This window comes from Mercenaria mercenaria, chromosome 1 (genome assembly GCF_021730395.1).
Source record: "Mercenaria mercenaria strain notata chromosome 1, MADL_Memer_1, whole genome shotgun sequence".
NCBI classification, from domain to species: Eukaryota; Metazoa; Mollusca; class Bivalvia; order Venerida; family Veneridae; genus Mercenaria; species Mercenaria mercenaria.
The window spans coordinates 77,029,556-77,050,706 of NC_069361.1; the positions used below are offsets into that span (position 1 = coordinate 77,029,556).

At 34.8% G+C, this 21,151-nt stretch overlaps 1 protein-coding gene across 1 annotated transcript; it reads right to left on the reverse strand.

The window, feature by feature from the left end:
- Nucleotides 1-1,985: 1,985 nt before the first annotated feature.
- LOC123545468 (uncharacterized) lies at nt 1,986-14,805 on the reverse strand. The gene is made up of 3 exons (XM_053551495.1): nt 14,465-14,805; nt 4,292-4,453; nt 1,986-2,995 (listed from the first exon to the last, which is right to left on the reverse strand). Exons 1-3 carry the CDS (start codon nt 14,652-14,654, stop codon nt 2,838-2,840), a joined length of 510 nt encoding a protein of 169 aa, XP_053407470.1. The 5' UTR covers nt 14,655-14,805; the 3' UTR covers nt 1,986-2,837.
- Nucleotides 14,806-21,151: the final 6,346 nt, after the last annotated feature.

The window sequence follows — 21,151 nt, forward strand, 5'->3', positions numbered from 1 at the left end:
AAGATGACTCATCGATTCATACAAAGCTAGCAGCCGTTATTTTTACATCTGACATCAGAATTTTATATGCTACCTAATATATATCAGAGCCTCGTCAGAATTTATCGTTCTAGTCTCATCATATCACCCTATAAGTTAGCCTGATATGAAAACTAATACCATGAGCACAGAAAACCAAAATAGCACTGTTGCACATATGATATTAAGATACAGATACGATGATAAAAGTAAAAGTTGAACAGATTATTCGTCGCAATTTTTGAGGATGATCTACAGCCTTTGCCTTTACAAAAGGCTTTTCCTATGATATATCTTTATTGGTGTGTTAACATACTACTTTTTTGTTATATGGTGCTATGAAACACATGTGTGTTCACCCTTAGATCATATCTGATTCCTCAACCGGTCGATATTTATATTATCTCCATATCGATCTGACGAACTCCCTGCAGCGATTACCTCCCCTAATGCCATGTATACGAGTAATTTACACAACACGACAAAGCACGTTAACTCATGAGTACGTTAACTCTCGAATGGCTTCTTTAATGTCAAGTTAAATATACATGAGTGATACTTATGTTGTTTTTAAAAATATAATATTTGCAGTTATCCCCCATTAGGTCACTGATTTTTTGTACTTGATGTGTAATCGAAACAATTAAGGAGAGTACCAAGTACTGATATTGGCGATCAACTGTATAGCTTTTTATTCCAAAATCTACCTTTAAATTTATACAAACGCATATTTCTGGGCAAGCTGATGGACTGTAACTATTCCTGATTGAGGCATTGCCCTTTTTCACATTAGTATCTGTCATGTGTTTACGAATCGGGCAGAAATATTTGTCCCGTGGGCACCTGCGCAGGCTGATATTTTTTCTTGCATATCGTACGCAAATAAGCTATTCTGACAGATTATTTTTCTTGCATGCGGTGTTTTACAAATAATAGAATAGATAAAGCAAATAGAAATACTTTCTTTGTACTACTCTTTCTTATAGAAGTATATTTGACCGAAAGTTGGTTCTTAAGAAAACACACATTTAGTCATGTTGTGCTACTTCAACAAATGCGATTCAGCTACGACAGCTATTGTAACTCAATACATTCTCGTTTATCTGCCTCAGTAGTTTTGCACCGTTTTACTGGACATTTGTCAATAGATATTTGCGCTTTCTGAGATTCATCAATATATTGAGCAAGTCTTCAATATTGCCCATTCACGTCCGGTATGATGGACAATATTGTATATTGACAATATTATTGATCGTGGATGTGGGTATCTGATCTTATTGGGAAAATGGGTGTCTGAAAACTTAATTATAACGTCAATTTTCAATAAGTATTTAGGCAGTCAGATTTCTAATATAGTCCATTTGGCTGCTATTAGACTTACATTTTGATTAATATCTTTAAAATGGAAAAGCTTTTGAGAAAAGCTTGAAAATAAAGTTATTACTTTTATACAATTGCAAAAACTATTTATTCAGCAGAATTCAATCTTCTCTTACAGATATTCTTACACAATTTCTTTTTCAAAATAATTATTTCAAAAATTGTTATAGGGCAAAACGTTGGATTTTTTGTAGGTCCAGACATAAGTAGTGCACATATAAAAAGTCATCATTTTTCTTACTTTTCAAAAGCATCGCGTTAGTTTTTACTATATTTTATATCAGTATAAAAGTTAACACCCCTTTTTCTTTTCTGTACTAGCGGTAAGGTTCTTGATGGGAATAAAGTGTCTGAAAATCTGATATTCTAGAAATATGAACCATGCCATGAGAAAACCAATATAGTGGCTTTGCGACCAGCAGGGGTCCAGACCAGCCTGCGCATCCGCACAGTCTGGTCAGGATCCATGCTGTTCGCTAACAGTTTCTCTGATTGCAATAGGCTTTGAAAGCGAACAGCATGGACCCTGACCAGACTGCGCGGATGCGCAGGCTGGTCTGGATCCATGCTGGTCGTTAAGCCACTATGTTGTTTTTCTCATGGTGCGGCTCATATCGTTATCAATGAGTGGATTCTATACATGTGACATAAAAATAAACAGCCGTGTTCAACTTCAACATATATTTAAAATGTATTTTAAGTTTTTTTTAGGAATGCTGTTTCACATTATACTTCAGTACTTGTAACTTTTATTTTGATATACTATGTCTCTAATTATTAGAACCCATGAAGAGATGTCGTACAACGGAAACTGTCTGTATTCAAAGCTGGGAGCATCTGAAGTGATTACTGGCTTTCAATATTAAGTAAAATCGTAAATAATAGTAAAAGTAAAATATTACCATCTTATTTTCATATTCCTGACCTGAACTCGGCACAACAGTTACACATAGTTAAAACATTATCCCAATATTTAGGAACATCGATTATTATAGTGATCAAAAATGTCAGATGTTGTCGTGAACCTGTAGAAAACATAGGATAAAAAAATCTTTACAAAATTGCTGCATTAATAGTTTCAAATGTCTTTAAAATCTATGCAAAATGACACCAAATCTGTATAGGATCTCGATACTCCATTGTTCAATATTGTCTTCGGGTATTTTACATCTGCATCTGAGGAAATGACAAAAGATAAATTATCAACACATATTTTTTCAAGCAACTCTAAACGGATTGAATTAATAACTTTTTTTCTAAATCTCGATTTTCTAAACCATTGAAACCATATATATCGAAACATAGTACGGATAATAAATAATAACGTGTAACAAATTACAGCAGAGTGGTGCTAGTATAGTACGAAGTTAATACGCAACACTACTATCTATGATATAAGACATGACATGTTTGCAAGATATGTTTTATTTTTCACTGAATTATTCCTTTTCAGTAAGTTTAGCTGCTACAAATATTCCTCCGCCAGCCCATGCGGCTAGCCAGGCAATGATATCTAATGCAAAAGATGCGTGAAAGTCATATCCATCATGAGCCACTTTGTCCGCATACACAGCCATCGCAATCATCAAGAAGAGACCTGCAAAGATAATATTATTACCTGACTATGCTCTTAAAGTTAAAATGACAATTTCAATAAAAGACCTTTAGAAATTCATAGCATAAGCTGTATATACACCAATAAAAAGAAACTCAAACGCAGCTATCATTAAGAAATTACCTGAAAAGGTCATAACTCAAGCTGATTACAAACCTGGACAGAATCTTAGCCATCGCAAGCATCAAGAAAAGAACTTGCAAATTCATAGCACAGACTATATCCATCTTAACAGAAGCTTAGCCAAAAGCAGTCATCAAAGAAAAACCTTAAAAAGCCATAAAGCTTATTGTGGAGAAAGGTCGTAGCACAAACTGTATACACACCTAACCAGAAGCTCAGCCACGGCAATCATCAAGGAAAAATGAGGAAAAGCCATAGCATAAGCTGTTTATTCACCTGAACAGAAACTCGGCCAAGGCAGTTATCAAGGTTATAACACACTAAATAGTTGTTGTTCTTTATTCTATATAAAACTGACCTATTTCCAATGACCGCAGCACACATCAAGACCCATTTTAAATTTCTGTAACTTACATTTTCTTGAAGAATATTGTCATTGCTAACTAAAAATCAAAAGAAAAGTGGGGGTCATGTTTGATGCAAGAAAAATAATTTCAGTCAAACACACAAACTGCAAAATCAGCTAAAAAGTGAGACCCCAAATTATACTGGTGGTGTATGATCTAATTTTCCATGAAAAATTTTGTCATGTTGTTATTTCATTATGAAAATGTTACCTACATGTCAAGCATAGATCTGTCATGTGACTTTAGCAAAAAAAAATGCAAAGAAAATAAGGAAAATAGCTCTACAGAGCAAAAAACTGAGGACTATTTGTATCCGCCGTTATGCGACTACCAGTTTTTTTCGCGCCATTTTTCTATTTAGTGTCTGTATGCCTCAAGAAAAGATGCGGTAAAGTCAAAGCACAAGCTCATAACAGAAGCTGTATATACATGTACACCTAAAAGGAAGCTCAGTAATAGAAATAATCGGAAAAGACCTTGAAAAGTCGTAGCACAAACTGTATTATAGAAAAGACCTTGAAAAGTCGTAGCACAAACTGTATTATAGAAAAGACCTTGAAAAGTCGTAGCACAAACTGTATTATAGAAAAGACCTTGAAAAGTCGTAGCATAAACTATATTATAGAAAAGACCAGGAAAAGTCATAGCACAAACTGCAATGCAGTCTTAAAATTTAAACGGCCATGCAGTTTTCGACCTGGGATTTTAAGGAATCTTGGTACACAGTGTTGGGAGAAAACGGTCTTACCTGCAGCAACATCAAGTCCAGCCGCTACAAAATACAGAACCTTCTTGGTTGTCAGGACAAATAGCACTAAGATCGCTGATACGATAGCACCTGTGGTAAATAGTATGCCAAGAAATACTGTCGCGCGCACACCTCGGTAATTTCTTAGTTCATCATCGGTAACTATACAAAATAAAAAAAATACTTATATTATTTTTCATAATGATAATAGAAAACGATGGACACAGAGATGAGAGACAAATGTAATAGCAAACAAGACAATAATTGTGCCCCAGCGTATATCGGACCTGCTGGACGTACCTAAGATGCAATTATAACTAACAAAAATTCAAGTCCATCAAAGGTGGTAAATAGTGATACTCGATTTAAGAAATTTTCGTATGAATGAGACCACCCCTTGTTTACATCGTTGGCATGGCGGGGGAAATTCGTTTGATAAAACTTTATTTAAACACACACACAAGATATACCAATTTTATTATAATGCATAATGAAATACTGTATTAATACTGAAATGCAGTAAAAACATTCAATTTTGAAACAAACAAAAATCACTTATTGATGTTTGTTTACATGACTGACCAGTTAAAACGGACAAACATTACCTTATACCCAGATATATGCGTACCTTATTCCCAGTATGTTTACTGTACTTTTTTGAATTGGTGGTCTTTGGTCATATGCCGTGGGGCGACGTTCACTTTGGCGCCATAACGGCATTTGTTTTAGTGTTGCTGTAATAAAGCAACATAGCAAACGTCCAGCCGAACGTCGCTGGTCTTGGTCATGTTCAGCGGGACGTTTGCAATGTCGTTTTGTTACAGTAATACTGTCGTCAGAAACAAATATTTTTAGCTGTAATCCACTGTTGATTTTTTGAAATTTTAGCGTCAAATTTTGAATGTTTCTTTTTCGATTGACGCCATTTTGTCCATGGTTTTAAATGACGTTAGATTGCGGAAATGGCCATCGGTTACGCCAATGTTGTTTATATGAAAATAATGTGTTTTTAATGATTACCATTCAAAACCTGTTACTGAAGGAGCTCTTATCCTGTTGTAAGGGCCCGCTTTAGCTTATGTCTTGTTGGTATATTAATATACTTGTTGCGATTTAATCTCCTTTTGGGTCCTTTCAGTTTTGCACATGGAAGAAGAAGGTCGTTTGCAAATAGATGCGAGGGTTGATTTTGCTTCTTATCGAAGGAATCCTCGATTGTTTATACTTGCTGATGTTTAATATATGGACTTAATTATTCTATGCGCATTTAGATATTGTGAGAGAATACTTAAATAGTATTTTGAGATTTTTGTTGAGTGATTTAAATCTGTAAGTTATGCAGTTTATATAGCAGGGAGGTAGGCTTGTATTATTTGCTTATTTTTAATATAGTTGTATTTATTATACGGATATATCTGTGTAATTACCGAAGGATTTAAACATTAAATTGATTAATAGCTTTTCTATTTTACTTTGCAGTTATCATAATGACTATTTGTTTAAAAATTTGTGACCTGCTACAATTTAATCCTGGAGTGTTGAGGTGTTTATTTGTGTGTTACTGGAAGGTGTACACTTAAACGAGAGGTAAAAGAGCAGGTCGATATACGAAGGTAATATGAATTATTAAATTGGTAATATGTCTTGCAAATTTATGTAGGTAAGTATGTGGTTTCCCACGCGAATTTTGATAACAATGCATTCCTTTGTAATGCAGGGTTAAACATAGACATGTGTAAACATCACTGCTAGCAGTGTAGCAGACGATTTCTGTATACAAGTGGCGAGTTATTCATGAATCTGTTAAACTATATATGTAGTACAATAAACACGTGGAAGAGTCTATTATTCATGATACCTGCTTACAAACAGAGTAGGGTTTAAGCAACTTTATCAGATTTAATCTCGCTGAAAAGTATTTTCTTCTAAAGTGAAGTAATTAAACTTCCATTTCACATATATATTAAGCAAAGTTAAATTTTCATGAGCACGGATCAAGTAATTAAGTGCGCATGTGTGAGGAAAATAAGTAGTTTCACTTTTCAATATACCACCGTTTCTTGCAGTATGTTTGTTTTTAGTCCTGATGGCTAATGTATATGGTTTGTATAGAAGAATATTGTTAATAAAACAATCAAATGAATAAATATAAAACAAGTTGGCTTCCTACAAAAAAAATAAAAAATGTAGTTATAACTTATTGTCATTTGTAGAAGGATGACTGTTTTTCAGATCTTAATCTATAGTTAGCCTTTCAGATCATAATCTATAGTTAGCCCAATTGTTAATGTCTGATTGTATCAGCCGGTACTGCCTTAGGAAAAAGAGTGCCATCCCTATCCTTTGTATTGGTTTGTAACTGGATTTTGAATTTATGATTACTGCTTAGGGATGAAGAGAAAGTTGCTATTATCTCCATTGTGTTGGATGGTATTTGATTCTGAATTTATGATTAATGTATACTGACTGTGTTTCGCCCATTTGGCTATATGTTCGATCGTTTCTAATAAAAAAAAAAGAGAAAGTTAAGAAAGTTGCTGTTATCTCCATTGTGTTGAATGGTACTTGATTTGAATTTATGATTAATGTGTATCGACTCTTTCGCCCATTTGGCTATGTTCGATCATTTCTAATAAAAAAAGAGAAAGTTAAGAAAGTTGCTGTTTTCTCCGTTGTGTTGGATGGTACTTGATTTTGAATTTATGATTAATGTATATTTACTGTGTTTCGCGAAAGTTAAGAAAATTGCTATTATCTCTATTGTGTTGGATGGTTCTTGATTTTGAATTCATGATTAATGTATAATGACTGTGTTTCGCCCATTTGGCTATGTCTGATCATTTCAAAAAAAAAAAAAAAAAAAAAAAAAAAAAAAAATGGTTGCCAAGTATATCCATTGTGTTGGATGGTAACCGGATTTTGAATCTATGATTAATGTATATTGATGAACTCTGTTTAGCCCATTTGGCTGTGTTCGATCATTTAAAAAAAAAAAAAAAATTGGTTGCCCATTATATCCATTGTGTTGGATGGTAACCGGATTTTGAATCTATGATTAATGTATATTGATGAACTCTGTTTAGCCCATTTGGCTATGTTCGATCATTAAAAAAAAAAAGAAAAAAAAAAAGAAAAAAAAAGGTTGCCCATTATATTCATTGTGTTGGATGGTAACCGGATTTTGATTCTATGGTTAATGTACATTGATGAACTGTGTTTAGCCCATTTGGCTATGTTCAATCATTTTTTTTTAAAAAGGTTTCGGATTATATGCATTGTGCTGGATTGTAACCAGATATTGAATTTATGATTATTTTACATCGATGAACTGTGTTTAGCCCATTTGGCTATGTTCGATAATTTCAAAAAAAAAAAAAAAAAAAAAAAAAAAAAATAAGTTTGCCGATTTTATCCATTGTGTTGGATGGTAACCAGATATTGAATTTATGATTATTTTACATCGATGAACTGTGTTTAGCCCATTTGGCTATGTTCGATCATTTAATAATAATAATAAAAAAAAATATAAAAAATAGGTTGCCGATTATATCCCTTTTGTTGTATTGTAACCGGACTTTGATTCTATGGTTAATGTACATTGATGAACTGTGTTTAGCCCATTTGGCGATGTTCAATCATTTTTCAAAAAAGGTTTCGGATTATATGCATTGTGTTGGATTGTAATCGGATTTTGAATTTATGATTAATGTATTTTGATGAACTTATTTTAGCCGATTATATCCATTGTGTTGGATGGTAACCGGATTTTGAATTTATGATAAATGTATATTGATGAACTGTGTTTAGCCCATTTGGCTATGTTCAATCATAAAAGAATAGGTTGCCGATTATATCCATTGTGTTTGATGGTAACCGGATTTTGAATTTAACATTAATGTATATTGAGGAACTGTGTTTAGCCCATTTGACTCTGTTCTATCATTAACAAAATGGTTGCCGATTATATAATTTGTGTTTGGTGGTAAACGGATGGTTGCCGATTATATACTTTGTGTTGGGATGGTAATCGGATTTTTAATTTATGATTAATGTATATTGATGAACTGTGTTTGCCCATTTGGCTATGTTCTATCATAAAAGAGAGAGTTGCTCATTATATTCATTGTGTTGTATGGTCATTAGATTTTGAATTCATGACTAATGTATATTGATGAACTTATTTTAGCCCATTTGTTAAATGATTGACCATTTCAGTCTTATTGTCTGAATGCCCACTATAGACATTGTGTATGCTGGTGACATGATTTCGAATTGATGTGCTGCCAAATTGCAAATTTGTCATATTTTCCTTTCTATCTCAAAGTTTATAACGGGCTAGAGACAAAATTTACATATATTAATATACTTTTTGCCAAATTTTCAAGTATACAATTGAATATTTCTAGACAACGTCAAAAACCCAAGAAGTTCCGCAACACAGTCCTGATGGTACAGCCACACCGCAACGCTACCCAGCCGTTTCAGCCCCGCAACCGGTTAATCTGAACCCGCAACAACATGTGGTTGTGGTGAGCCTTGTTGCAGAATACCATTGTTCCGTGTTTGCGCAGCGAAGGGGCATTTTGGCTGATGATTCGCTGCACTGTCAGACAGTGTTGAATAAAATGGTGAGTTGGCTCCGATGTAGATCATTTATAACGACTTGGGAGACCACGTTTCAGCAAATGTTTAAATTACGATGGTTAATGGCGAATTCATAGAGTAAACAGTATTGTTACGCTCAGATCACATTAATAACAGTCAAAGTCAGAGTTTTCTTGTTACTGAAGCAGACTGATAGCTAAAATTTAAGTAAAAGGCTCCGGCCAAAAGATAGATTCATTGCCGGTCCTTAATGTACATGAGTATCTATATATACCGTGCGCAAGAAAATGTTATGACTAGTTTTCAAGGTATTTGTACCAAATTTGCTTGTGTATACGAACATAGCTGTACGCGTTGTCATGGGAAGCACTCTAGGAAGTATTTATTTATTTTTCAGAATCACTAGTAGCTACCAATCAATATCGTTCTAGGTACTCGTCACTTGGACCTCGTGGAATCTTCAGATAGCCAAAACCGGCATCTCAAAGAGGGTCACTTAAACCTCCATTCCCTCACCAAAACCCTTATTGACTTAGCAGTATTACAAGTCTATCTTTCTTTATATCCAAATAAATAAGTGGCAGCCGAATTTTTAGAGGGTTCTAACAAAGGGTTTCGATTACAAAACCAGCGCCCTAGAGTCCAAACTTCAGTCAAACTTTAATTTCCGTTAGGCAAAACTCTGCTGTAGCTAATGAGAAAGTTACTAGTATGTAGGAAGAGCAGTTAAGCAGAATTGCGGTTCCTTTTAAAGAAATGCCTGTTCCAAATTTCAGGCAATCCGCGATCAGTCTTGTGGCCAAAAAGATGGTAGCTCGAGGATTATACACCATCTTTCCTTTCCGAAGGGAACCCCGCAGGGTTCAAGTTTGAATGACTTTATTGATACGTCTTCTTCCTCAGTTCAGTACACTTCTTTAGACAGAGTGACGGAGCTATTGTTTCATTAGTGCAATATTGCGAAATGGCTAAAGTTGGCACCAAATCTGCCTTTCGCCTTTTGAGGTTCATAATTATGATTTTGAAATTATTAGCCTTCAAATTAGGAGGGGATTATTTTACTGACAAGACGTTACCTATGAGTGTGCAATCTTTTGCTGCCATTGGGAAAAGTTTGCTAATTTATTACAATAGCTGGTCCGGTACAAGAGGAAATCCGAAAGGCTGTTTTATTACTTGGATAATTATGTTTGTTTGGCTCGCTCTAATTCAGGGAATGTGTGACCGATTTATTCTGTTTTATAGATAACTGCCTTAACATACCCATAGCAAAAACAAAAAAAAAAAACAAAAAAATTGCAAGCCTAAGTTGATCTTTTAATTTCTGTTACAGAGCCATTCCCTTTCTAGACTATTTAGTAGTGGTTTCTATGCGATCGTGTCAGCTTTACTTGCATGCACAGACGACTTGCACCTTACTGCACTTTTAGCCCATCTTTTAATCAAGAATGTAGCTCGTCATACAACATGTCTGTATATCTCGGACATTTCTTGTATTGTAAAATAAATAGTCTTGAATATCTTACTTAAAGATTTATGTTACGTTGAATGCTTATCAGTTTTGATAGGTTGCATCGGACAATTGACATCAGGCAACCTATAACGCTTGATTTACTTCGTAAACTTATACAGGTGACAAATACTGTTTGCTCTTCTATATTTTAGGCATTACAGTTTTCAGCAGTAATTTCCCTGACCATTTTGATTTTTAAGGATATGTGAGCTTGTACACACGAACTCAAACTCCTCGAATATAAGTGCTAAAGGTCACGCATTATGTGAGGGAGACGTTAGTATTGTAAGTATTGGTGTACTTCGCATAATTCTTCATTCATCAAAGGACGATCAGAAAAAAGACGAAGGAGTAGCTATTTATTTACAACCTTACACATTGTTCTACTTGACCCCTGGATTTAATAGAGAGATATATGGTTGTTCGACCATCTAGTGCTTCAAACTAGTTATTTGTTTGTTTATTTAAACGGTCTACCCGTCATACGCTGTCAGTTTAGTGTGTTCTAAAGAAATCTTTGACTGCCATTCCATATAAACCACATTTATTTAGAGTAGGTGCTGCAACAGCAGCATGACTGCTTACGATATTACAAGAATGGGGCGTTGCGCCCCGGATTCAAGTGCACTTAAATCTTACATTAGAATCCTCTCACGTCAGCTGTTGTCACTCAGATCTTAAGCCTATAAGCAGTTTCTTTGTACCTGCCATATGTTGCCCTTTTTTGTTGACAATTGTTTTCAGCTTTTCAGTGCGTCCTACCCATATTTGGATAGTTGGATGTTCAATTATAAAGTCGGTATTTCGTTACGACAAGGAATCAGCTGAGGGTTCTCAACTTGTAATGCAGCGTCATAATGCGACCATACTGTGTCAGAGTCAGGATGGTATGAAATGGCGGCAAGTTAAACCATTAATCTTACACTTGTTTCCTTTTGAAGACAATCAAGGTATCATTGTTATTCATTGAGTAATTAACTTATTTTTCATAAGAGAGAGCTAGAAAACGCGTTAATAATTTCGCTGCTCATTTGTTTGTTGTTTGTTTTTTTTAAATACATTGGTGGATACGTTCGTTAACCAGAAATCGTCGAATCCGTGACGGGTCTCTTCAACAGGGATGGGGTGCACTTGTCATAATTTGGAAATATTTTGTTTTTATTCACTCTGCAAAACAAACGTCAGTCCTTTTAAGCAGAAAATTGTTAAGGCACAGCTTCTCAGGCAGGGTTTGCTTCGCTATACTGGTGGCGGTTGTCAAGAATTTTCCACGTTGTTCCAAATTCTCGACATGTGGCGGTTAGGTCAGCCTCCACCAGTATATCTTAACGTTGTGTAATAAGAAGTTTGTTTGTTTCAAGTATACTGTATTAGGCCTCTGTTCACAGGGCCTCCACATCTGCATTTTAAACATATACTTTATATCATATGTATTTGTATATTGACATTTATGTGAAGCTGTGACCAATTTCTGCCAACCATTAATTTAAACGAAATTAGGTACTAATTGCTTGCTATAGTAAAATTATTGATAGTAAAAGTAATGTATTCATACAACTGTCTTGGGTTGTTCTTTTTAGTATTATTATTTCTGTGCCAAGCTATCTTCAGTAATGTGTTTTTAATGATTACCATTCAAAACCTGTTACTGAAGGAGCTCTTATCCTGTTGTAAGGGCCCGCTTTAGCTTATGTCTTGTTGGTATATTAATATACTTGTTGCGATTTAATCTCCTTTTGGGTCCTTTCAGTTTTGCACATGGAAGAAGAAGGTCGTTTGCAAATAGATGCGAGGGTTGATTTTGCTTCTTATCGAAGGAATCCTCGATTGTTTATACTTGCTGATGTTTAATATCCCACCCTCCACTCCCCTTATTTTGTTTGTGTTCTCCTTTTTCTTTATAATTTCAGGTACATCTTATGTGTTCAAGTTCAGCCTACACCTTCCTTCCCTTCAGTCGTTACAGCTTCACATGGAATATTGGCAGTTTTCACATGTTGATGTATGGACATGACAGTGTCTGTTTTCCAGAACTGTGAAATGTGTATGTGTCATATATAAACGTTTAACGTAGTCACTGATTCTGTATGTCTGTTTTTTGCATACCTGATCTCCGTTGAATTCTGATCCCAGGTTCGGCGGTTAGGTCAGCCTCCACCAGTATATCTTAACGTTGTGTAATAAGAAGTTTGTTTGTTTCAAGTATACTGTATTAGGCCTCTGTTCACAGGGCCTCCACATCTGCATTTTAAACATATACTTTATATCATATGTATTTGTATATTGACATTTATGTGAAGCTGTGACCAATTTCTGTTATTTCCATACAAAATATATAGTGAATGTAAATATAATTAAAGAAATTACCCAGTTTATCCATGATAAAAGGTTACACTGGTTTTACTGTTGCAAACAAAAATAAGCAGGGGTGGGGGTGGACGTATTTTGCATTTTGCTGCTTTTAAGTGGAGGAAAATGCTGACTGCAGTTCAAAATGGCGTTATTTGTTTACTTTTTGATCTAACAGAGGACACATTTTGCAGTGGTAAGAGTGTTTATCATGTACACATTTTCAAACGATAACGCCCAGTTGGTTGCCATATAATTTATTTCCACTCGGCTTTTGGTCATACAAGTTTATTGTTGTTTGTTAAAAAGTTTTTGAAGGTACAGTGACAGTTTATAGTGACGAAGAAATCGTAGCCGTGCATCAAAATGTAATTCCTGTACAAAATGATTTTTACGGGATGTTTATTGATCTGTAAATATACATAAATTTATACAGTAATTTAGGATTTTTATCTGCTACTTCTAAAACCTCCCATTGCAAAAATATTTTGGTACAAGCAACATTTTGTTGTTTGATGTTATATACACGACAGTTTTATTGTTTGATTGATCTACTTAGATGTCCTCTAGAAGTTTTCAATCCAATATAAAGATTGGCAACTAGAAATATTTAAAAGTAATATATACAAGAAATATATATGTGTTTTTTCTTACAATATATGTACAATTAACAACAAAAATGTCAGTTTATAAAAGTTTTCAGATGGAACAGCTATTTAATTTTATTCTAATTATATCACAAATATTATTCATTGTTTGTGCATTAATAACATATATTCATACTTCTATAATGAAATATATACTTTCTTCGTGTTTAACTCGCGTTTTTGTGCGGAACCTACATAAGTCTTGAGGTCCTACCTAGAGACAATAATTTGCCTGTAAATGCCACTGATGCGTTCAATCATTTTAGATCTTACTGTGCAGCCAACACGCAACATTGAGCATATCAAAATAATTCAATCTAAAATAAACCAATATGATGGTGTACATGTATTTTGTTATACCTGATGCGTAATTGTTGTAACTTGTGAATGTGTAACATGTCCTTACTTTTATTAGATTCAAGGTATGTTCATCATAAATACTACTTATCAGGGGGAAGGGGTGGGGGTGGACGTATTTTACATTTTGCTGCTTTTTAGGCGAGAAAAGTACTGTTTGCAGTTCAAATGACGTTATTTGTTTACTTTATGACCTAACAGAGGACACATTTTGCAGTGGTTAGTGTGTTTATCATGTATAAATTTTCAAACGATAACGCCCAGTTGGTGGCCATATAATTAATCTTCACTCGGCTCTAGTCAGATCGCTCTGTGTCTGTAATGAAAGAGGATGAATTTGGCACCCGGTGTGCCTGCCTCTGTATGTTAACTTGTTCATAATGGACGAATGCGAACACTGACGTATTTTAAATACGCTTCATCCATAAATATTTGTAAATATTTATGGATGAAGCGTATTTAAAATCCGTTAGTGTTCGCATCTTCATATTGCACTTTTAAAAAAAAAAGAAAAAAAGAGAAAAATGTTATAAACTACGACAGCGGCTGATTAATTCCACAAATAATGAAAATCTGTGTCCTATTTTGCTGTAGCATTTGTTGTCATCAGTTTAAATTGATGCAAAATCCCTGAGTAGAAAAAAAAACTTGCATTTGGTGAGATAGATTTTTGATTAATTTGATAAAGTATATAATATTTACCTGAATCCGAGTCAATCGTAGTACATACTTTGGCGAGGCTTGTTTCAGCACAATATTCCCACAATCCAATGTTAACATCAGCCATGCCTTGATCTCCAGTTTCCCAGTATTGCAATCCCATAGCCAGTATAGAAAAAAGAAGTGCGAGCCCAGAAACTCCTACACCTACAAAGCCAAGAATATTCGCCATATTTTGTATTTTAACTCTTCAAACCGATTCTTTAAACCACTAATACTTTTTTGAATAATGTACGCTGGATTTATGGTAATATTCTGCCACTCCCCTTGAATCGAATGACGCTCTGAATCTGTTTTGGAAACACAACATTCACAGTAGGACATGGTCGCTAGAGCTGATTGCAAAAGTTTTGTTAAATCTGTCTATAGGAAAAAGCAAAAAACTACGGAGCCTTTTCAGTGACACGTCAACACTTCGCGAGTCTTGACTGGACATGGTTAAATTAATGCCATATTAGGATGAAGCTATTCAGTCTTCTACAGTAGTAGGCAAAATTTCTCAATAAATATATATAATTGCAATTTGGTTAATAGAGTTTGATGTTTTTAAGTCTAGGGCTGAATTTCAGATTTTGAACTTTGATGAAGATGGGTTCAGGTTTTATTTTCGAACTATTAACGAGATCTCGAAAAAAAAACATGAAAAAGACACATTGTTTGTTCATCGACCTCTCCATAGTGTTGGCTTTCAAACTAGGAGGATTTAGACTAATCTATTAATTTTACGGCGATAGATTTCACTTTCTAGCGCAAATTACGGTGAGCCAGTCTAAAATGGCCCAATGCGCTTGCGCACAAGTAAGTTTTGAAATCCTCTAAGACGAAAATAATTGTTCGTTTAAAATAAAGAAATATAGTGTAATACTATTGTTACAATAATGAATCACATTAAAATGTATTTCGTTCAATTAAATGAATTTATTGTTTAACTAGCAGGTTCGTTTGCCAAGTTCGGAAGATCTGCTAGAATGAGAAGAGTTTTTCCAAGCCACAACAAGGTGGCAATTTAACATATAAACTTTACAAACAGAGTAATAAAGTAGAACAAATAAAATGTTCAGAATTTCGTTTTTCAAAAAGCACATTAACAATAGGATAATGTAGGTTTATCATGTTATGTCGGAAAATAGCTTGTATTAGCTAATGTTTACATGTTTGTTATAACCGACGCTAAATAAAAAATATCTTATTTTAATAAAAAATCTCTGAAAAAAAACATTAGAAAAACAGAATTATATATTTTTCAGTCACTTCAGGCAAACGTCTGTTCGATTGGGATTTTCTTCTAAGCTTTTCTAAAACTTCTCGGAAGCTATTCCATTGAGGGCAAACAAACGGGGCAGTTGACAAATAAGCCTGTCAGGTGAGGTTCTCGCGAAAATGGCAACATGCTGATTTGGTAGCTTTCACCAGGACCAAGTTCAATGTACAATTATTGCAGTGGAAGCTGTTGGACATCTTTAAATGAAATTCAGTAACTAGGAAATGCTTGGGCCTATAGTCGGATTGGCGGAGGTTGATCATAACCTGAAGAGGACTTATGATTTTGAGGTCATTAGGTCATGGTCACAGTGACTATGACCCCTAATAGGTCACAGTGACCCTGAGACATAGATAACAATTGTCATCTATGTCTCTGATATAACTTAAAAAGGAGCAAAACTGGACCTCTCCTTGGTTTCTTTTTTAAAAGAAGCCTACTTGTTATGATCATTGTTATTGTTGTTGTTATTATTATGACAAAGCATTTTGAAATACTTGGAACAGCGGCAAATAGAATTTAAAAAGATTAAAATTGTCTTTAGTTCGACTGATGATGAATTAACATTTTAGTATAATGAATATAATTATCGAAAACAAAACGCAAGGAGATTTCGTAGATAACCGTAATTTACATGTCAATAAAGGGGCTCCGTATTACCGTGACAAAGCAAAACAATCAGTCTCCAGTCCGGCCTTCTGTAGTACGACGTTACAAAAGCGTTTCAAATGGGTGTTTATTTAAAGTATCTTCCTGCTGAGAAGTATTTATACCTGGATTCGTTTGTTTGGAGAAAAAAAACTGAACGAATGTTTTCGTAAAAAACACTTTATGTTGTCAATGTGCATGTTGACTTAGAACAAACTTCATAACAAACAGTAAATAGAGCGAATGAAATGCAAAATTATCAACTATAAACTTTGTGTTTTGATGTTTATATAAGTCGAAATATAATGATCATTTGATATTGTGTCTTTTTATTGATTTTTGTCAATATTTGGCAGACATACATGTAGTAACAAAATAACAAGGTCTTGAGTTTGAAAAGCTGTTAAGTACATGTAAATTTTGTATATATGTCTTTTTTTAAATTGCATAATCGTAATCATTTTGCAACAACAAATTTTAATCCTCAAAATCAACAGTATAAACGTGAACGTGTGACCTTTCAAAGTTATAAGTTCTGGTAGATCTAAATGAGTCCATGGACAATTGGTCAATAGATATTTGCGCTTTCTGATTTTCATCAATAGGCTGGTCACAACCAAACAGAATGTAAGCCTCCGCAGTTATCACATGTAGTCCAAATATAAATAGTACTAATATTTTTTTCCTTTCCTAGTGCATTTTCTCGACAGCAACGTGCTTACTTTTACCCTACCGCGTTTCAGTATGTATCACTTTGCATTCTATTGAAATCGGCATGTTCCTATCGCATGCTAGGTAAAAATGGCGGCGTAAGAATTAAATGTCTCGAAAAGAAAAGTTGAAAGAAGCGAAAAGTAGTAAATTTAGCGGGTTGTATTTAACGAACTGTAGTTTTCTTATGTAAAAGTTAACACCCCCTTTTCCTTTTGTTTTTCTAAAGTAGCGATCTAGTTCTTTATGGGAATATAAGTCTCTAAAAATCTGATATGCTAGAAAATGTCGAAAAACCGTTATAAATGAAGTAAGGAAATTTTATATGAAATAAAGAACAGCGGGGTTTAGTGGTGTTCAGCTTCAATATATTGCGTGTCTATTTACGTCAAGTGTGATGGACAATATTGTATATTGACGATATTATTGCCAGTATTATTGATCGTGTATTACTTGTATTGAAATATCAGGCGGGATTTTAAAACGTGCATGTTGATAAGGATTTTATTTGGAAAATAGGCGAGTGAAAACTTAATTATAACGACAATTTTTAATTATATCTATAATAAAGCCCATTTGACTGCTATAAAACTAACATTTTGATTAATATCAGCCTTTAAGAAAAGCTTGAAAAGAAAGTTGTTACTTTTGTTTATACCAGTGCAAAAACAATTTATTCAGCAGAATTCAAGCTTTTGTTAAAAAAATATTTTTTAGAAAAAATGCCCAAATGTGTTGCAGTTTCAGACAAAATTCTGCTAGGGGTTTGAAACAGTCTACATAAACTAATCCGAAAGCATATGGTTTTAATACTATTTTGGAACCTCAAAAGAAACAGATTTGCCATATTAAGAAGTACACACACACACATTTTCATAATCAAAGCACTGAGAGTACTGATGGGTTGGGGCACTTCAGCTGTATTTATAACAGGGCAGAATAATCTTCAGGGTTCATACAGAAATCTGGGAACTGAAGTCAAGGACTTTTTAGGGACAAATTTGCATTTTCAATGACTTGTACCGCGCTTCATTATTTTCGAGACGATTACGGTTTTTATTTTTTTTTGTGTGTGTGTAGTTACTTAGAAACACATTTATCAAACTATCTTTTAATTGTTTTATTACAAACTCGGTAATGCGCTTTGTGGACGTCATTTTCCTTTCTGCACCATCTATAATCCTTTGGCCAACTCAGTTCGAAACATTTTAAAATCTGTTGTCAGTAAATCACAACAGGAATCAGTAAAATTTACATTTTTACAATTCGACATTTCCAGCACTTTTAAAGATGTAGCTCGTTTCCAAGCATTTTCCATGGCCTGTGGGAACCCTGAGATTTACGCCGGAAATCGGATTATGTCTGGCATTTCCAAGATTCATGCACGCACTGTAGGTACAAAACAAAAAACAACCCAGTCTACACATTGTACTTTGTAGCTTTGAAATATGTCAAAGTATTAAACTCACACACGAACACAAAGTCAACCTTATTGTATGAATCCTATACATAATGACTTTAACATGTCTGTCTTTAGTAAAAGTATCAGTTTGGGTTGTCAATTCAAAGAAATTTGCGGTATGTGTACCTACACTGATTTGGAAAAACCCAGTTCCGGATTAAGACTATTCATTTGCAGTGAACATTACGACAGCTAACAAGAGCTGTCACAGGAGACAGCGCCCCCGACTATTTCGATGCTGGATTGGGAAACTGGACACATCTGCGGAAACTGGAGCTGTCACTGGAGAGTTTAATGACTCTAATGGAGGACGAAGATCTTGCACAATAGCTTGAATCTGTGTCATAAAAATATCAAGTATTAAGAGAGGTAAAGATAAAGTGTAAGCTTCCCAAATTTATATGTGAAAATGAAATATGTATCAGAAACCATTTGATGCTGAATATCATGCTTGAGATGATTGATTCTGCCTTTGCAATCAGTGTAGATCACAATCAGCATGCACATCTGTCCAGTCTGATCATAATCAGTATGCACATCTGAACAGTTTGATCATGTTCTGTACTGTTTTGCCATTCAGTCAGTATCTTTTTGGTAAGCATCCAAATTTACAGTTAATGTTAGTATTTCCAGATTCAAAGATGGAAATATTCATTATTTAAATTGAGCAGTGTAAGAGTAAATAGGACAACAATGTGGAATATGACCCTGGTGACAGCGGGTATGTAACTCATTTAACATGTTATAGCAGCATAAATATTAAGCTTCAAAGGGTTTATGCAAATATTTTCCCCAATATTCAACTTCATCAACTTCCAAAAAAACCAGGATTCAAAAACTTGAATTCAATCACTCTTTTCCTGTAATGTCAGTATTATATTTCATGCAACAGCCATATAACTCATCAAAGTAAATGCATTTGAATACTCTTCATTTGCACCCAAACAAATTCGTTCTCAGGCGAAAACAAGAGTGCCAGAATGTCATAATATACGCCCGTCACAGCAAATTTCTTTACTCTAGCACCTGTATTTGCAAATGGAATTTTAATTTTGTGGTTGTTTAGTAATCACTGTAAGTCTTTTGTTTTTCTAAGTCCACAAAAAAAACTCCTTACTGGAAAGTAACATCTATGTTGGACCACAGAAAGGTGGTCTTGGTTTTTCCCTACGGTCAGTTATAAAAAAGTTACAATATAAGTTATTTATAGTAACAACTAAGGGAAGTTTATCTTAAAACAAATCAAAAAAAAATTGCAAGTCCACACAAAAATCTTTACCAGGTAGAGATTGGTCAAAATACACCTCAAAATTGGATGTAGCATGCATGTTGTACTACAGAAAAGTGGTCTCAATTTTCCCTACGACTAGTAATGAAAAAGTTACAATATAAGCTATTTATAGTAACAACAAAGGGAAGTAATTCTAAAGAAGGGAACTGCGCATGACACTTCGTCTCATGATGGTGTATAATTGTGACAAGTTACATCAAAATCCCTCCATGCATGAAGAAGAAATGCTTCGGACAAAGTCATTCTTGTATCTGACCTTTGGCCTCTAAGTGTGACCTTGACCTTAGACCTAGGGACCTGGCTTTTGCGCATGACACTCCGCCTTGTAGTGGTGAACATTTGTGCCAAGTTATATCAAAATCCCTCTATGCATGAAGAAGAAATGCTCCAGACAAGGTTTTCATTCTTGTATCCTTTGACCTCTTAGTGTGACCTTGACCTTAGACCTAGGGACCTGGTTCTCGCGCATGACACTCCACCTCATGGTGGTGAACATTTGTGCCAAGTTATATCAAAATCCCTCTATGCATGAAGAAGAAATGCTCCGGACAAGGTTTTCATTCTTGTATCCTTTGACCTTTAAGTGTGACATTGACCTTAGACCTAGAGACCTGGTTCTCACGCATGACACTCCGCCTTGTGGTGGTGAACATTTGTGCCAAGTTATATCAAAATCCCTCCATGCATGAAGAAGAAATGCTCCGGACAAAGTTTTCAATCTTGTATCCTTTGACCTTTAAGTGTGACCTTGACCTTAGACCTAGGGGTCTGGTTTTTGTGCATGACACTCCGTCTCATGATGATAAACAATTGTGCTGACATTCATCAAAATCCCTCCATGCATGAAGAAGATATGCTCCGGACAAAGTCATTCTTGAATTTGACCTTTGACCTCTAAGTGTGACCTTGACCTTAGACCTAGGGACCTGGTTCTTGCGCATGACACTCCGTCTCATGATGGTGAACAACTGTGCCAAGTTTCATCAAAATCCCTCTATGCATGTAGAAGATATGCTCCGGACAAAGTCTGTGGGCGCCGCCCGCCCGCCAGGGGCGTTCCCATAATACGTCCCGTTTTTCAAACGGGCGTATAAAAATGTAATAATTTTACTAGTAATAATTTTGCATCTGATCAGTGTTCATACATTCATACATGATGTGTGTGTGTGGGGGAGGGGGGGGGATTGCATATCGAAATATAGATGTTACCTTAATATCCTTTATATTTTATCTGATATAATGTCCCTCAAGGTTTATTATCGCTTCTTTAGAAACATATATAAACGGTTATGGCAC